Below are 19036 nucleotides of genomic sequence, written 5' to 3' on the forward strand. Positions count from 1 at the left end.
ATTCTCTGGCGTTATACTTTCACACCAAAAGTTGACTGAAGAGTCAACAATCAGAAACATAAAGCAGAAGATCGAGAAACGCAATTCCTCTTAATTTTCAGTGAATTGGGTTTTTGTTTCTGTGCAGAGGAAACACATATCGATGGCGTTGGAGCTTGTTGGAGGGGCTGTTTTGGGAGCAGTAGTTGGTGAATTACTAAGGGCTATTCTGGATGTGAAAGACCAAGCCATCAGCTTCAGGTCCAGACTCGAACGACTCGAATCAAGCGTCAAATCAATCGACTCTATTGTACGTGAGATCAAGGAGTTGGACAGAGAATTGGTTCTTCCGGTGGAAGAAACCAAAATGTTCACCGATCGGTTGAGAGAGGCCGTGAATCTGGTTCACAATTGCTCGACAACAAAGTGGTGGAATTTCATCATGAAGTTTTGCTACATGATGAAGCTCAAAGAATTGGATGAGACGGTTGAGAAATTCTGTCAGACCCTTGTGCTGCTGAGAGATAGCAGGAAGAATCTGGTGAAATTGAATGAAATGCAGTCGGGTGTGTATGTGGGTCCGTGTGGAGCTCCAGAAGTTTTAGAATTTATTGTTGGATTGGATGTGCCTCTTCAAGAATTGAAGACGAGGTTGCTAGAAAAAGGAGTACAGGTGGTTGTGCTTTCGGCTCCTGGAGGATATGGAAAGTCTACGTTGGCAAAAAAGCTGTGTCATGATGCTGAAATTAAAGGTGTTGATATAAATATTATCGCTTTGTTATATGTCTAATTTAATTTGGTGAATTTGATGTGCATTAGTAGAACCAGTGGTGCATTTGGATGAAAACTGATGTTAGTTAAGACTAGAGGTAGGGGAGATAGAAAAAAATGCCAAAACAACTTTCTTTTAATCTTAAAATCAGTTTTTAACTGCAAAAGATAAAGTTGTTGACAGACTCCCCAATCTTTGGTGCAGTACTTTTATGTGTGAACTTTCTAAAACTCATGCTAAAGTGCAAAAAAAATTCTGAATTTTGTTTGAATTTGTAAATATCCTCTTAAATTATATTCTGTGCATAAAATTTTCTAAACTATATCATTTTGTTGCAATACACTGCAACGATTATACTATATTTCATCAAATATATTTTTCTTATCTAAATAAATTATAAAAAAATTCATACTAATTTGATGATATATTTTTTATTAAATTTGTATAAGTTTATCTTTAATTTTTTAAATTAATTATTTAAATAACATTTTTAGTAGAATTTTTTTAATTCTTAATGAATATATTACATGAAATGAAGTTATTTTTTTTCAAAAATATCTTATTAATTTTTCATCAATATATTGTATGAAAAAGGATGATATTTTTTTATGATAAAAATGTTTAAATTGGTTATAATACGTTTTATTATAAATAATAAAGTTTTAATAATAAGTTAATCAATTCAGAAAATGGTATTTACAAATTTATTTATTTTTTACATTTTTATGATAAATTGATACTAATAATAAAATTAGGGTAAATAGTATAATTAATATTTACACAAGAGAAAGGATAATAAAAATAATTTAATAAAAAATAAAAAATTTTAATAAAAAAAGATAAAATAGTCTTTTACAATAGATTTGTCTTTAATTACAATAAATTGATAGTTAAGGAGATAGTTTTTAGTTTAGAGAAGTTAATTTACAAAAAGGCAAACAACAACTGTTGTTTTTTTTTTTTTCTTTTTTGGCTTGATCCTAAAACTTATAATGATGTTTTAGTTTCGTCCTTCTAGCGGGTTTTACAGAGCTCATTTTTTGACAGGCATATTTGCGGATAATGTTTTCTTTGTCACGGTTTCGAATACACCCGACCTCAGGGTCATTGTTGGAAAAATGTATCAACATTGTAAGTCTTTTCCGGTGCCTGAGTTTCTAAGTGACGACGACGCGATCAACCAACTAGGGATCTTGCTGCAAAGTAAAATAGGATTAGGTTCTGTGTTGGTGGTCTTGGATGATGTGTGGCATGAATCAGATTCATCAGAATCCCTTATTGAGAAGTTCAAGCTCGGGTTAATCGGAATACCAGGATACAAAATATTGGTTACATCAAGAACTAATATTACAAATTTTGTTTCATATAAATTGGACCTATTGAGTGATGAAGATGCTATGGCTCTTTTCTGTCGCTTAGCATTTCTGCCAGGTAGGAGCATCAACATGCCAGACAATCTTGTCGACAAGGTAGAATACAAACCTTTTTATAGTTGATTTATTAATTTTGTTGTTACTCGTACCTTAAAATTCATGTGTTTGCAATATAGATGTGCAGTTATGCTTGCATGTTACTCGTACCTTAAAATTCATGTGTTTGCAATATAGATGTGCAGTTATGCTTGCATGTTTTACTAGTGTATCACAATTTTTTACACAGGAAACTGTTCTAGAAGTATTTCTTTTTGCAACTGTTTATTGGATAATTTCATTTAATTGAAGTTCAAGAAGCAGAGCATCTTTTTTTTTTTCTTAGTTGGGTACTCACACACACCGCCTCCACTGAGGTTCGAACCCCGACCTCCTTTTGGGAGATAGAGGCCTTGTACCACTAGGCCACAGGCGTGTTGGTATTTAATTGAAGTTCAAGAAGCAGAGCATTTTGTTACTTGCCTGCAAATCTCCATTAGTTACATCCACTTAAGTGAAAATCAAGAAGTAGACCTTGTATTTACTAATCTGCAATTCTGCATAACTTTGTTTTCTTTGCAAAAAATTGCAACTGATTTAATTTGCAACATCAAATTGCAGATAGTGAAAGGATGTGGGAATCACCCACTGGCCCTTTCACTGGTTGGTAGATCACTCATTGGAAAATCAGAGGAGACTTGGAAATCCAAGGTGCAGCAATTGTCTGAAGGACAATCCATTATTGATTCCAACAGTCGTCAGTTTATTAGTCTCAAAACTAGTATAGATGCCTTGGACAAAAGCATTAAGGAGTGTTTCCTGGACCTAGGTTTATTTCCTGAAGGTCAAAGGATCCCTGTCATGGCTCTAATGGATATGTGGGCGGAACTGTACAACCTGGATGAAGACAGCAAATATGCCCTTGCCAACATTTATGAACTAGCCTCCAGAAATTTGGTTAATCTTGTGTTCACAAGGTATTCCCCATTAATATTTTGTATTATTTGCACAATTTGGCTGCTCTCAGACTTGAATCCGTGGTGTTACTTCATAGTTCAACTTTCTGTTAACTACAGTAATAATAATGTCCTTAGCTTATTTGACATGCTTGCAATCAACATATTATTATTATTGTAGTTTTTTATGAACTCTCTCACACATAAGGTAATATTTGGAGAGAATTTAATAAGAGGAAAGGTATTGGAGTTTTGAACTATTGGGATATTCCAGCTACTTTTTTATGTTTTTTTTTTTGTATTGTCAGTCATCTCTTGGATGCCTAATTTCTTTCTTCTTAGTTTTCCCCAAATTGATAGAGTAGGAATGGCTCTAGGATACTTGCTATTACTGTATGCCTAAAAAATGAATTTCTTCATCAGCAATCTGGTTTAATCCCATTCATAGGAAAGGTACAAGTGAGCTTGATGGCTACTATAATGACCATTTTGTCACGCAACATGGTCTGCTCAGAGACCTGGCTATCCACCAGAGCAGCCAAGGGCCCATAAAACACAGGGAAAGATTAATTTTGAACATAAGAGGAGATGACCTCTCCAAGTGGTCCATTGAACAAATACAACGGTCTCATGCCCGCCTCTTGTCTATCTCTACAGGTTTGATTATCTTATGTTTTTAATTTGACAATATTGTATTTATTTCTTTCACCCCCCAGTTCACAATGTGTGGAATATTGCCTGCAGATGAAACATTCTCCTCTAGCTGGTGCAACATGCTACTACCTGAAAAAACACTCTCCTCAAGCTGGTGCAGTTTTTCAACATTACTTGGTTGTTTATCCAAGCTGGTTCAGCCATCTTACATTCAACTACCTGAGGTTGAAGTTGCAATATTGAACTTCCGGACAACAAACTACAGCCTGCCCAAATTCATAGAGAAAATGGATCAACTGAAGGTTCTCATCATCACAAATAATGGTTTCCTCCCTGCTGAACTAAGCAACTTTGAGCTACTTGGGCATTTATCCCATCTAAAGAGAATCAGACTAGAGCATGTTTCAATTTCTTTCCTTAGTGAGTCCCAATTACCGTTCAGAAATTTGCGGAAGATATCTTTCGATATGTGTAAAATTGCCGAGACCTTTAGGAACTGTACCATCGAGTTTGCCTTTATGTTCCCAAATCTTATTGAGATTGATATTCACTGTTGCAGTGATCTAGTAAAACTGCCTGAGGGGTTCTGTGATATTATCCGCCTTAAGAAGCTCAGCATCACTAAATGTAATGACCTGATTGCACTTCCCCAAAACCTTGGAATGCTAACAAATTTAGAAGTGCTGAGGCTTCATTCCTGTACTGGACTAATGGGTTTGCCAGACTCAGTTGTAAGCCTCCATAAATTAAAGTTCCTTGACATATCGGACTGCCTAGACATAAGCGACTTGCCAGAACGGATAGGTGAGCTGAGCGGTCTGAAAAAGCTGGACATGAGAGGTTGTTGTAGACTGCATCAGTTGCAACCATCAGTAAAGGATCTTGGGGAATTAAGAGTTGTGATATGCGATGAAGACACTGTCGATCTTTGGGAACCTTTTAAGATTCATCTCAATAATCTGACGGTATCTGTGTTTAAGGAGGACAAAAATTTAAACTGGCTTCCCAGTCTACACCATTGAGAAACCCTAGTTTGAGAAAATTGTGTAGAACCTCAGGTATGTTTACTTGTATTCATTTTTTTTCTTCTGAAGAAATAAATATACAGACTGAATATATATATATATATACACATACATATATATAGATTCCACTATCACTTCACCTGCACTGTCAAGAGTCAAACTGAAAAACTATTCCCTACCTCTGTTTTCATGTTGAGTAACACCATCGCTTCTTATCATTGCGTGATTTCCTTGGTGCTAGCTGCCCACAACTTAGGATAAGTGACTTGATGCCTCCGTAGTCTGCTTGGGCATCTGTTGCTTTGTTGTGGATGACTAGTGGGTTTTGAACAGCTCTTGAAGTATTATTGTCGCTATTGTTATTGTTATTTTGATTGTTGTTATATATATGGGTAAATTAGTCATGCACCCAACTGACAAATACTTGCACAATAACCTTAACGAGATTTGAATCCTCTATTTTTCATTTGAAAAGGAGGATATACAACTTGAGTACCTCTTGAATTACGGTAAAAGTATTACTGTATATCTTTCATGAGGTTTTGTTTGACAGCACCACCATCAAACATATGCTCATCTTTTTTTCCTGTACACTCCACTTCAGCGGTTGTCATGTAAAACTCATGCTTTAGGAGAAATGTCATTTTATCCTCGTGTTGTAGAACTTTGTCATTCTGCTTTCTTGTGCTCCATTGTGAAAATTGTAGCTGATCATATCATGTGAAACACTCATTTCTGAAATATCCCAAGTCAGTCTTACCAGCTCCCTTTTGTCTTCTCCTTGATCCCATCTCTTTTTTTTTTCATAGTTGATACAATGATACTCACACACACATGCCTCCATGGAGGCTTGAACCCTTAACCTCTCTTTGGGAAGCAAGAGCCTGATACCGCTAGGCCACTGGCCGGCCCATTGATACCTTGATCCCATCTCATTTATTATCTCTTTGTGTAATCTGATTTGGGTTAGAATCTATAGTTCTTGCCATGATGCTGGGTCTCATTTGGGAAGCTAATTTTCAAGTTCTGTAGAAATTTCCGTTATTTTGAAACCATTAGATGTATAGTTATCCTTCCTTTATTTTTATTATTATTATTATTTCTTTCTTTCTTTATTTTTTGTTTTCTTTGAAACCAGCAAGATGATCCAAGTTATTAGTCTGTTCTTCCAAACTAGAGTGTGCTTGTGTTCCTAGCTGGAATCGAACTAGATAGATTACAAAACACAGCATGATATTACAGTATGCAGCTTGCAATTGATATCTATTCACAAAAAAGCTCAGTTATTATCATGCTTAGTTCTCAAAAGATCGAGCTAGGACATGAATAGGCTATCATTGTAGGACATGAGTAGAAATCTCTGTTTCATGCTCGAATACATGTTTTTTTTTTTTTACCATTACACTCCTTGGCTATATATTGCCTTCCCGAAAGGACAGAATATACCACTTTCCTCTGAAAGAACCCTAAACTAAGAGTCGTGGAAGAGAAATTCTACAGGGACCAGAGAGTAAAACTATTTTAGAAAACTAACAGGCAAGTGGAACTATGACCTATATCTAATATAATATGATTTATATTAGAGAGGTTGTATCCCAGGTTGATAAAGCTGATGACTTTGCTTACATGATACATCATTTAATTAGAATGCTGTTGAAATTGGTATAATATGGATCGGAGTAAACTTATTTCATAATATATTGAACCAAGATGTATCGTACAATTATTATTGTGGTATGGTACGAGTTGTTAAGAACTGTAATTGCTGAGCTGTGACACGCTCTCTTTTCAATGTTTCAGGTAAGGCATCAATGGAGTAAGATTGAGATTTGGGGGATGCTCGTCGTATTTGCTTTAGTCTTGTTTCTTTGATTCTAGTATGAGAGAATTGATTTGTGAGGAATAATGTAATTATGGACTTGTGTTTTCAACTTTTCACAATAATGTAATTTGGAATTTGTGTGTTTTCTGTTATTGTTGTTGTGGATGTTTTGAAGTGAGAGGAATAATGTAATTATGGACTCCTGTTTTACCTGTTATTGTTACTGAGAATGTTTTGAAAACCTTTGTGCGGGTTCATGTAAGGCTTGATTTGATTTAGTTATTTTAAATTAATCATTCAATATTTTGCAATGGATGGTGAATATGAAATTGGTCATGCCAGGTATGGTGTGGTGGGATGAGTAGTCCCATTGTAGAGATTAGGGCATCACGAAACATCTTCTCAAATTTAAATGACAGGTTCAATCTAGAACAACTGATATAGAAGTTTATTTCCATTGTTGTTTTGCTGTGTTTTTATTTATTTTTTGATTCCATTGTTTGAGTTCAAATGGGGAACCAAATTTTTTGTTTTCCCTTTCTCTTGGCAAAAATGAAATAGATTAACAATCGTTCAGAACCTTAATTTTGATTTTTAAAATTTTTTTTTCTCTGGTGACCAAGAGATATTAACTGTGCTAATTTCTTTACATTTTTTTTAAAAAATATACCATGTATACGGAGAAAGGAAACAAAGACATTGTGAGCTTATTGTTGAATAATATTGTTTCTGGAACAAAGATCATTAAAATCTAAGAACAATATTCATAAAATCAACTTTACACAGTGAAAGTGGAATGACAAGAATTCTCTATGTTTTTCTAGTAGCTGTCGGAATAGGAAGAAAGAAAGAGATGATATCTTGCTGAAAAACAAAAAGCAATGACGTCCAAGTACGTAACTAAGGCAACTTTTATTAAAAAGTACTATTCTTAAAGTTGTTTGGTGTAGGGCAGACTGTTGTTTGGTGTAGGGCAGACTGTTGCTTGGCAAACAGAGAGATCTAAAATATGACCTACACCAAATGTGACTTCCAAATGATCTAAAATATGACCTGTTTTTTTTAAAAAAAGACTAAATGTCAAATCCTAGACAATAAAAAATAAAATAAAATAAAATAAAGCCTATTATTATAAGATGGTCTCTGGGAAAGATAAAAAATGATAGGGCCCCACTATCTCTGTGGGCCAAGGTTGAGGTCGCAATGTATTAAAATTTTCAATTATAAGGGGATTTTTAAAAACAACGGCCTGTTAGGTGAAACGAGACTCAGGTGACGGTCGTCCGGGAGTCATACTTTTCAAGAGCTCAACGACCTGAGACTCACACATGCTCTATTGACTGATTCAAAATGACAATTTAATTCCTTTGAATTTTCTGAAATTCCAGAGGATACATTGATTCTCCGACATACTTTCACACCCAAAACTTGACTGATTCAAAATGACAATTTCATTCCTTTAAATTTTCTGAAATTCCAGAGGATACATTGATTCTCTGACACTTTCCCACCCAAAACTTGACTGAAGAGTCGACAATCAGAAACATAAACCAGAAGATCGAGAAACGCAATTCCTCTTGATTTTCAGTGAATTGGTTTTTTGTTTCTGTGCAGAGGAAACACATATCGATGGCGTTGGAGCTTCTTGGAGGGGCTATTTTGGGAGCAGCAGTTGGTGAATTACTGAGCGCTATTCTGGATGTGAAAGACCAAGCCATCAGCTTCAGGCCCAACCTCGAACGACTCGAATTAAGCGTCAGATCAATCGGCCCTATTGTATGTGAGATCGAGAAGTTGGACAGAGAATTGGACCTTCCGGTGGAAGAAACCAAAATGTTCACCGATCGGCTGAGAGAGGCCACGGAGCTGGTCCGCAAGTGCTCGCAGATCAAGTGTTTGAAGTTTTACAAGAGGCCTTCCTACTCGAAGAAGCTCATTGATTTCGAAGAATTGCTTTTGAAGTTCTTTCAGACCGATGTGCAAGCTATGCTGGCAAGAGATGGCAAGAAGACTCTGGTGAAGGTGAATGAGATTGGCACGAAATTGGATAGAATGTGGTCGGGGATGAGGAAAGGTGGGCGGGTTTGTGATCCCAATGTGTTCATAGGTTCGTGTGGAGCTCCGAGAGTCCAGGATTTTGTTGTTGGATTAGATGTGCCTCTTCAAGAATTGAAGATGAAGTTGCTCAAGGATGGTGTACAGGTGGTTGTGCTTTCGGCTCCCGGAGGATGGGGGAAGTCTACGCTGGCAAAAATGCTCTGCCATGATGTTGAAATTGAAGGTATTGATATAGGGATTATCTCATCTTCTTGGCTTTGTTGTTATGCTTATTTTTTATTTATCACACCCACTTCCCCCTAGGACCTAGGAGACTCAAAACTCTCAACCTTCTACTTTGAAAGATGAGAAAATACGACTAAGCGAAAGTTGAAAGCTTGGAAGATTTGGTGACACTTTACTATATAAACTTAAATTTTTCATTGGTGTTACATCATGTACTTCTAACTTATTTGAAATACCATGCTTGGACAGGAAAATTTAAGGACAATATTTTCTTTGTCAAGATTTCAAAGACACCCAACCTCAAGGTCATTGTTCACAACATGTTTCAGCATAAGAATTTTCAGGTGCCTGAGTTTCAAAATGACGATGATGCGATCGACAAATTGGGAAACTTACTGAGCCAAAGTGAAATAGGAACAAGTCCTAAGTTGTTAGTCCTGGATGATGTATGGTCTGGATCGGAATCCCTTATTCAGAAATTCATGTTCCCAATACCAGAATACAAAATATTGGTTACATCAAGATCTGTATTTCCTAGATTTGCTTCATCAACTTATAAATTGGAACTGTTGAATGATCAAGATGCCATGGCTCTTTTTCGTAATTCAGCATTTCCTCAAGATGGGAGCTCCAACATACCAGATGATCTTGTCAATGAGGTAGAATACAAACGCTTGTATGGATAAGAGCTAATATATTTTTCCATACTTGTCTGATAGAATTATGTGTGTGTACGTGCACACAGTAAAACTATGCTTACATGTTTTACTTCTGTGTCAGCAATTTTTTTAACGATCTGAAACTATAAAATATGCAGCCTTCAACACCATGATTTTTTTATTTTTTATTTTCTTCAGAGTTTGTATATCCAGATTATTTTTTTTCCATTTTCGTTTTTTTTCTAAATGAAAAAAATCATGGTTATTATATCTCATAGTTTGAATATTGTAATAGTTAGTGAAAACAGTCAGTTATTTCTAGCCAACAAGGGACGGAAACCTAGGCAAAAATTATCCTTTCAATTAAAAGTATGAATGTTAAATTTGTTTAATCGAACAAGAATAAGTAGAGCTTCTGTTTACTCATCTGCAATTCTGCATTAGTTCCACTTAATTGAAGATCAAGAAGTAGAGTTTATGTATACTTGTCTGCAACTCTGAATTACGTCTCTTTGCAAGAAACTGCAACTGATTTAATTTGCTGCATCATATTGCAGATAGTGAGCGGCTGTAGAGGATTCCCGCTGAGCCTTACAGTGGTTGGTGGATCACTATGTGGAAAACCAGAGTTGTTCTGGAGACGCATGCTGAAGAAATGGTCTGAAGGACAATCCATTTTTGATTCCAACAGTGAATTGCTTATTCCTCTCCAAACTAGCGTAGATGCCTTGGATGAAGAAACTAATGCCAGGGAGTGTTTCCTGGACCTAGTTTCATTTCCTGATGATCAAAGGATCCCTGCCACTGCTCTTATTGATATGGGGGTGGAACTATACAACCTAGATGAAGACGATGCTCTTGCCAACATCTATGAACTATCCACCCGAAATTTGGTTAATCTTGTGCTTACAAGGTATTCTAGATTCCTATTTTTCTTTAAAATGATCTATCATGGTTTGTTTGATGACGTCTTGTGTTTTAGGTTGCAAAAAGAGCCATAATGAAATGATGGTCCAGTCTATTCAAGGTGTTAGGAGGGGTGGACTAGATATAGGATATAAATTTTGCTTTTTGACCTTGTTTTTTATTTTTTTATTTTTTTTAATTTTTCTAAATCTCTTGCACAAACTAATTTCCTTGAACTCTAATATGCATTAATTTTTAGTTCTGTCAGTTTATGCATATGCATGTGCATGTTCTTATTGCTAAGTCCTAATATGAAGAATAAATGTATGTTTTGTTGAGAAGGCTTAGGTAGCACCAGTTAAGGGCTTTGAGGTGAGATGAGAAGAGAAAAATGACTATAGGGGTGAAAGAATACCAGGAAGGATGATGAAAAAAAGGCTTCATGACCTATTAGTTGATTAAAGACATGGCCCTAAATAGCGATGATCCGCAAAAGGATCCTTGTAGTAGACTCAAAGTGGTTACAAAAAAACATTTTATGGTTTAATGTTTTTATCATTATTGTCTTTTTTTATTTTTTATTTTATTTTATTTTTTTTTATGAAAGTTATCATTATGTTGTTATGTCACTTAACTCACTTTATAAATGACTATTAGGAATTGTGGTCCCCATTAATAGAGGAAATTGGGAGGGATGAACTGGAAATGTATGTGGCCTTTGCTATTCTTTGCACAAAAGGGTTGCTCTTATACTGAAAAATTAAAAAGTGTATGCAGTCAAACTCAAAAAACAGTTTCCATACTTTAGAGGTCAATTTTATTGATGATTATAGTTAGCAATGTCCTTACTCCTTAGCATCATCATCATCGTAATTATTATTTTGATAATTCTGTATGAACGTCTTTTCAGAGGGTAAATCACTATGGAGAACTGAATAAGAGGATGGAAAGTATAGGAACTTTGAATTGTAGGGATATTATAGCTGCTGTTTATCCTGATTTTCTTGTTAGGTGTCATACCGATGCCTGATTTTTTTTTTTTTTTTTCATTCCGAAATTGATTGAGTAAACCTGATTTACTACTCCCATTTGCAGGAAAGATGCATGCGAGTTTGATGGCAATGAGCATTTTGTCATGCAGCACCGTATGCTGAGAGAGCTGGCTATTTACCAGAGTAGCCAAGAACCTGTAGAACAGAGGAAAAGATTAATTGTGGAAATAAGAGGAAATGTTCTTCCCAAGTGGTCAATTGAACAAATGCAACGACCCTTCAATGCCCACCTCTTGTCCATCTCTACAGGTTTTCTTAGTTCACGTTTTCAAACTAAACCTTCAGCAGAATATTTGTTTTTTTTTTCTTTTTCCCCCAATTCACAATTTGAAATTTTGATTGCAGATGAAACATTCTCCTCAAGCTGGTGCAATATCCAACTACCTGAAATTAAAGTTCTAATATTGAATTTCCGGACATGGAACTACAGCCTGCCTGAATTCATGGAGAAAATGGATAAATTGAAGGTTCTGATCCTCACAAATTATGATTTCTGCCCAGCTAAGCTGAGTAATTTTCCTCTACTTGGTTCTCTGTCTGGTCTAAAGAGAATCAGACTTGAGAATGTTTCAGTTTCTTTCCTTAGTAAATCCACATTACAATTCACGAATTTGCAGAAGATATCCTTGATTATGTGTGAGATTGGCGATGCCTTTACAAACTGTACTATCGATATCCCCCATATGTTCCCAAATCTTTTGGACATTGATATTGACTGTTGCATTGATTTAGTTGAATTGCCTGAGGGGCTTTGTGATGTTGCCTGCCTTAAGAAGCTCAGCATCACGAAATGTCATGATCTGGAAGCACTTCCTGAAGGATTTGGAAGGCTAACAAGTTTAGAAATGCTGAGGCTTCATGCCTGTACAAACCTTTTGGGTCTACCTGAGTCAATCGGAAGCCTTCAAGAATTAAGAGTTCTCGACATATCTGACTGTATAAGCATGAGTGAATTGCCAATGGGGATTGGTGGGTTGTGTGGTTTGAAAAAGCTCAACATGAGAGGTGGTGAATTTCGTGAGCTGCCGCCATCAGTAAAGGATCTGTCACAATTAAAGGATGTGATATGTGACAAAGATAGTTCCGCTCTCTGGGAACCTTTTAAGACTTGTCTCACCAATCTGAAGATAAATGTGCTTAATGAAGACTTCAATTTGGACTGGCTCCCCAATCTTCGCTTCTGAGAAACCATAAGAAAAATGGTGTTTAACCCGAGGTCTGTTTATTTTTATTTGGTTGTTCTCGAGTAGAATTATTAAGTGTGTATATGTGTGTGTGTGTGTGTATATATATATATATATATACACATTTATGGTAGAGATTTAAAGAAAAATAAAAATGTTTTTGGTGATGGGACCCACCACCTCTTTTAAAGACAGGCTATTTAGGCCTCCCATTTTCTCTCGTCTTCCTCTCTCTCTCCCTTCTCTTTTTTTTTTTTTTTTTTTCACAAACTTAAATTCTTGATTTCTCCGTTTTCTTTTGGAATTTTTGGATGCTGTTTGTGGCAAATTGAAGAGCACGACGAGATCTATGATTTGATCGGAACCAATCTTCGTTTAGTGCACATTGGAATTTCAAAAATTAGGATTTGGATTGGGCAATTTTTGGGACTTTTCTCTCATTTGAGGTAGGGATGTCCTAATCCACAAAAACCCTTTGACTTTTACGAATTTTCTCTATAATTGAATGTATAGCATGCTTAATTGTGATTAACTGTTGAAAAATCGTTATATTGTTGTCAAGGATTTGTATATCTATGTGAAATTCTATGTATAGATGATATATGTGTAAGTGGTTTGTGGATTTGTTGTGAGAAGCATACTTATATGGATTTGTTTTCATATTTTTTGTGCTTAACATGATAGATTTTTATTTACTTGGAAGCATGATATGTTATTTGTGTTATTGTAAAGCATGTTAGGTGGTTAAGCTTAAATTAAAAGTATGATAATGAATATTGATATGGTATGAAAATGCATGATACATTCATGCATAAGCATTGGAAAGAAATGGGAAAATGATTTAAAAAGGAAAGAAAATGATTTCGGGAAAAAGGTTTTTGATGAATGGTGCGAAACCCGGTCGCCTAGGAGATTGCCTATGGGGCCGTGGCGTTAATATGACCTAGAGGGAACTTAGGAAACCCCTTAGCGCGGTTGAGTTAACTGGGCCCAAATTATGCCTTAGAGCTTGCCTTGTGGTCAGGGACAGTTAGCCAATCCTTCTCTCGTGCCGCCATGGAGCTGTCATGGGACGGGTTGCATTAACGATTTGGAAATGATGACTAAAAAGGTTTTGGAAATGGGGAGCGACATTGCATGACATTGCATTTCATGGCATGGCATGGTTCGTTTATGATTTAAATTATTGTTGTTGATGTTGTGGTTATATTTTTCCCGGAAATAGCATGATCCTGATTCTTTTCCTATTCCTTGTTTAGATTTACGGGGCTACAAGAGGTGTGTCTTAGGCATCACCTACTGAGCAATTTTGCTCACCCCTTATTATTAACATTTCTCAGATCATGGCAAATGAGTGGCGGATGACAATCCACCACCAGTTTAGTTGGGTTGACGGAATTGGACTCTTTTGTGCTTAATGTGTATATTAACCCTTTTTGTTGTAAATAATATTAGGAATCATTTTGTATCTTCTACAAGGTTAGAAATGGTCTTGAGACCACAGATGATATCTTGCGTCGCCATGAGTACCTAATTCCTATCTTAGGCCATTGATGTAACACGATCCGATTATTATGGTTTGATTGTTCATACTTTGGGAATTTAATAGTTTATATATTTTGATTACATGATTTTGAGCAATTGAGCCAACTCAATTGGTGTTTTAACAAATTAATAGTTTCTGAATAGTTACTACCTTATCTTAGATATAACTGTTTATAAACTGTTCTTAACCCATTCTTATTGGACGATATTTGGTGGAGCCCTGTCGGACATAAGAATGGAAATCATGTAATGGTATTTGGTGCGACCAAGCGTGTGCACAAAATAATGCACAACACTTAAGGTTTTGAAATAATGTCAAGTGGGCACCATATTTTATAATTAATAAAACCACTAAACACTTATACTATGGAGAATGAAGTGAGCATGGATCGTCCCAAGAGATCGAAACAATTTTAGGTTTTTAGAATTGAATTTTACTTAGTGCTTATGTGATCGCTAAAAAGGGTTTTGTTTGTGATTAAAACTAATTTTAAACTAAATGATGCAAATAAAGAGTAGAGTTTAAAAGATTAGAAAGAGACTTAGGGTGTATGATTCGCCACTAAGCACATTCCCTAACTCACTCACTTTCAACTAATTGAGGAAATAAAATGTATAATCTAAATGTGGCTAACAATTGTAACGAAAAGTATGAAGCATCAATTTAAAGCTTGAATCGTTTACCTAATGACAATTAACTAAGTGTAAATCAATTCACCAATTCAAAGCATGATCTATCAATTCAATTGCAATTTCAACTCACATAAATCTAGAGGATAATGTAATTGTGGCAAAAAGTATGGAATTCAAATATAAGTATGGGTGGTCTACTTACCTAATAATTAAATTGCAATTAAATTAATTAAACTTAAATTAAACTAATTAAATATGAATTTAAAACTAATTAGACAATAAATTAACCGAAACTTGTAGTGCCATCCATCAAATAGAAGTAATTTTCTATCAATTTGAAACACAATTACAACTAATCAACACCATGCATAGCCATTACAAGAATCAATTAACAAAGAATTCATGTGTAAAATTTGTTTATCAATCAACCACACATAAGACAATATGAGATTAATACAGATAATCAATTGAAAGAATTTAATTCATAATGTTCAAGACTATACACTAATTACATAAATTAATCCCCAAAAAGTTAAAAGAGAGAAATAATAGGTTACATGCTTAGGGTTTGTCCAACCCTAAGTAGAAGAATCAGCCACTCATGGTTGATGGATTCAAAGATAGAACAAGTTCCATCATCTGCTTCATCTTCTCTGAATTTTTCTTCTTCTCTGTGCTTTTTCCAAGAACCCTAGTTGTTTCTCTCTTCCGTGTTTTTCAGAGAGAGCGTAATATCACAATACAGACTAAAAATAAAACCTAAAAAAAATTCTCCTCAATTAATAAATATAAAACTCCTTAAATAAAATAAAAACTAACCCTAAACTAATGGCTCACTGGGCCTTAAGTAACAAACCTTATTAAAGCCCATAAGTTACAAAAATAATCCCAAAATAAGAAAATCCCGTAATGCTGCCAGGTACTGGGGGATTGATCCCACAGCCTTGGGGATCGATCCCCCAAGGGCATTTTTAGTTCTGTGAATAATGGGGGATCGATCCCCCAGAGTTGAAAATTCCCTTTAAGCCTTATTTAGCTCTATTTTGGCCTTAGGCTAATTGGTTTGCTTCTTCATCTTTGGGAACATCATCAAAGGCCCGAGATTGACCGCTTTTGAAGAATAAACACACTATACGAGTAATGGGCTGCGACCTCTTTTTGCCATTTTCTGAACTTTTTCTGAATGTCTTTGCTTGACTCCAAAAAGCCTTTAGTGAACCAAAATTAGTCCGTTTGAACCTTGTTGACCTGAAATTGACAAAAACATAAATTAGAACTAAAACATTAAAATAAGATAGATGCAATGACTAAAATACCCTAGTTTAGGTGCTAAAATGTGCAACATTAAGCACTTATCAGTATTCAAACATTTTTCTTGAATGAACTCTTTCATAATCTATGCTTAGGAAAGACGAGTTATACTACAACATTAGTTAGAAGTAGGTAGGCAGATAATTCGTGCCAACTTTTGATAGGTTATAGTTAGCTAATTTCAATGAAACCTCTTTTTTTAAAACCGAATTAAATGAATGTTATTGAGTTTAATTCATATGATATATAAATTGTTAAAATCCTAAGGTTGAACAGTTGACCATAGTAAGAGGATCGTGGTGAAGTCAATCCCTAAGTATCTCTACCCTTAATCTTTTCTTTTACTTTATTTATTTTCTTTTATATTATTGAATTGCAACATGACACACAAAATCACATCTCCTTTTTAATTAAAATAGTATTAATTAAAGACTCGATAAACCACAACAGTCCTTGAGGTTCGACACCCTCAACATAGCCCTATCCTACAAGGATTCGTTCTATTGTGAGTGGTATTTTATTATTGATAAATAAAAACACACATCACCACCTACTGAGCAAATTTTTTCACCCCTTATTATTAACATTTTTCAGGTCATGGCAAAGGAGTGGCGGACGACAATCCACCACCAGTTTAGTTGGGTTGACGGAATTGGACTCTTTTATGCTTAATGTGCATATTAACCCTTTTTGTTGTAAATAATATTAGGGATCATTTTGTATCTTTTACATGGTTGGAAATGGTCTTGAGGCCATCCATTTGTATTTTCTGGTCACATTATGATTTCAATATCCATGTAAGGCCTTAAGGCCATATTTTTTATGTATGACGGATTTGCTTAATTTTAATGGTGTATCGGACTTATGTATGGCCTTATTTGATTTCATTACTACCTAATTGTGTTAGTTTCATCATTAAATGGAAGAATTGGGACAGGTTTAGGCTTTGAGTAAAGTCACCAAGGGACCAAAGTAGTGCCAAAGTGCACAAGATCATAAACTTAGGCTGTTTGGGGTAATTTTAAAGTTCTAGGCATCTTGAACCGATTCAGCCCCATTGAACTGGTTCAAGGGGGGGTCTTTGGTTCAAGAATGGGCACACTGCCCATCTTGAACCAGTTCAGCCCCAGTGCACTATTTTACCTTCTTTAGTTATCAGTTGGAACTCTTGACTTCGTACGGTCATAACTTCTTAGTTCTGATCCCAAATAGGGTCATTCTTTTATCCATTTTCAAGAATTTTGAGTTAGCTTTTCAATGAGACCAAACTCATCTTCAAATTCTATTCATGTTGAGAGTTATGGTTGTTTTAGTGGAACAGTATCGGAATTTTCCTTGAACCGGGTAAGGGTACTTTTGGGAATTCATATCCGATAATCGTAGAACTTCATCGAGTTTCATGGAATGACTAGAATAATTGTTTAGACTTCATTTGACTAGTTTGAGGTCTTATTACCCTCTTATATTATAAAATGACCATTTTACCCCTAGTGTGTCCTCGGGTTTGGTTAAGGACCCGGTTAGCGATTCGAACCTACGGTTTTGGTTGTTACAAAAGAGTATGGATAATCTTACTGTTTGGCCTATAAAAAAATGGGGTCAGTTCCAATGGAACCGGGTGGGCATACCAGGAACTACAGTAGTTCCAAAGAGAGATCCAAATAATATTCTAGAAGGAAGACTGCGAAACCAGACGATTGTGAAGAGGTTTGGAATAAACACATTTGGGTTTTTTTTCCCTTTGATAAAGGACTTCGGGATGGTTAACTAGTTAGGAAGAACTACGTTACTTATGAAAGTAAAGGAATTATCTAATGAAAAGAAAAGTGCAAAACTAAGACTAATCATATTGAAAGTGCAGTGTAATGAAAAGTAAAATTGTATTGAAATGATGTGTTTGGCATTGAACAGGCCTTCTAAGTTATAATATCATGCCCTATTTATAGAATTTAGTAATGGTAGCTTGCATGTAACCGCTCGCTTCCTAGGCTGCCATATGTCCCATGATTTTACATGTAACCGTTTCTAACCGCTCACTTCCTTGGTAGCCAAATGTCCCAAGACTTTCCATTAGAACATCGTAGTACCTTTCCATTGGAATCGACTCGCTTCCTAGGCTGCCATGTGTCCCATGACTTTGCATGTAACCGCTTGTAACCACTCGCTTCTTAGGCTGCCATGTGTCCCACAACTTTGTATGTAACCGCTTGTAACCGCTCACTTCCTATGCTGTCATGTGTCCCATGACTTTGCATATAACCGCTTATAACCGCTTACTTCTTTGGCTGCCAAGTGTCCCAAGACTTTCCATTGGAACGTCATAGTACCTTTCCATTGGAATCGACCAGCTTCCTAGGCTGCTATGTGTCCCAAGACTTTCCACTGGAACATCGTAGTACATTTCCATTGGAATAGACCAACTTCTTAGGCTGCCATATGTCCCATGACTTTGCATGTAACCACTCATTTCCTAGGTTGCCATATGTCCCATGACTTTGCATGTAACCACTTATAATCGCTCACTTCCTAAGTTGCCATGTGTCCCATGACTTTGTATGTAACCGCTTGTTTCCTTGGCTGTCATATGTCCCAAGACTTTCCACTAGAACATCGCAGTACCTTTCCATTGGAATTGACCAGAGCAATCGTCCTCTGGAAAATGGAAAAATAGGGTGTAAACATTGCCCCCCAAATTTAATGTACCTGATATTCTTTGAAGAATTGTAAGGCATATCAAATTTTAGATGTGAGTGAGAATTTGCCATGTGATATTCCTATTGTTTTAGGAATTGAACAACTAAACTTTTCAATCAAAATGTACCATTGGTCCGAAAACTTTAAACAGC

General features: G+C 35.7%; 2 protein-coding genes across 3 annotated transcripts; both read left to right on the forward strand.

Moving 5' to 3' along the window:
* LOC132266823 (probable disease resistance protein At5g66900) lies at positions 1-6858 on the forward strand. Its single transcript, XM_059767806.1, has 6 exons — positions 1-731; positions 1799-2220; positions 2782-3137; positions 3565-3773; positions 3861-4828; positions 6596-6858. Exons 1-5 carry the CDS (start codon positions 143-145, stop codon positions 4790-4792), a joined length of 2508 nt encoding a protein of 835 aa, XP_059623789.1. The 5' UTR covers positions 1-142; the 3' UTR covers positions 4793-4828; positions 6596-6858.
* An 808-nt stretch (positions 6859-7666) lies between these two features.
* Positions 7667-17044, forward strand: LOC132266824 (probable disease resistance protein At5g66900). 2 transcript variants are annotated; one of them, XR_009468724.1, is made up of 6 exons: positions 7667-8898; positions 9150-9559; positions 10117-10472; positions 11561-11766; positions 11863-13147; positions 16785-17044. XR_009468724.1 is itself a non-coding variant. In XM_059767808.1 (5 exons), the coding sequence occupies exons 1-5, from the start codon at positions 8247-8249 to the stop codon at positions 12699-12701; spliced, it is 2463 nt and encodes an 820-aa protein (XP_059623791.1). In that variant the 5' UTR covers positions 7667-8246; the 3' UTR covers positions 12702-14475. The 2 variants fall into 2 exon arrangements, 1 of the variants encoding a protein (XP_059623791.1); XM_059767808.1 differs by lacking the exon at positions 16785-17044 and having other exon boundaries at positions 11863-14475.
* Positions 17045-19036: the final 1992 nt, after the last annotated feature.

The sequence above is a fragment of the Cornus florida genome, unplaced genomic scaffold (assembly GCF_030987335.1).
Source record: "Cornus florida cultivar Cherokee Brave unplaced genomic scaffold, ASM3098733v1 CherokeeBrave_3.0.0_Hap2_Chr07, whole genome shotgun sequence".
Lineage (NCBI taxonomy): Eukaryota > Viridiplantae > Streptophyta > Magnoliopsida > Cornales > Cornaceae > Cornus > Cornus florida.

What these genes read in the sequence shown, in the direction of transcription:
- LOC132266824 (XM_059767808.1), top strand. Translation starts at nt 8,247, where the DNA reads ATGGCGTTGGAGCTTCTTGGAGGGGCTATTTTGGGAGCAGCAGTTGGT. An exon ending in CCATGATGTTGAAATTGAAG is followed by an intron (nt 8,899 to 9,149) that starts GTATTGATATAG and finishes ATGCTTGGACAG; the next exon opens with GAAAATTTAAGGACAATATT. An exon ending in GTTAATCTTGTGCTTACAAG is followed by an intron (nt 10,473 to 11,560) that starts GTATTCTAGATT and finishes TCCCATTTGCAG; the next exon opens with GAAAGATGCATGCGAGTTTG.
- LOC132266823 (XM_059767806.1), top strand. Translation starts at nt 143, where the DNA reads ATGGCGTTGGAGCTTGTTGGAGGGGCTGTTTTGGGAGCAGTAGTTGGT. An exon ending in TCATGATGCTGAAATTAAAG is followed by an intron (nt 732 to 1,798) that starts GTGTTGATATAA and finishes ATTTTTTGACAG; the next exon opens with GCATATTTGCGGATAATGTT. An exon ending in GTTAATCTTGTGTTCACAAG is followed by an intron (nt 3,138 to 3,564) that starts GTATTCCCCATT and finishes TCCCATTCATAG; the next exon opens with GAAAGGTACAAGTGAGCTTG.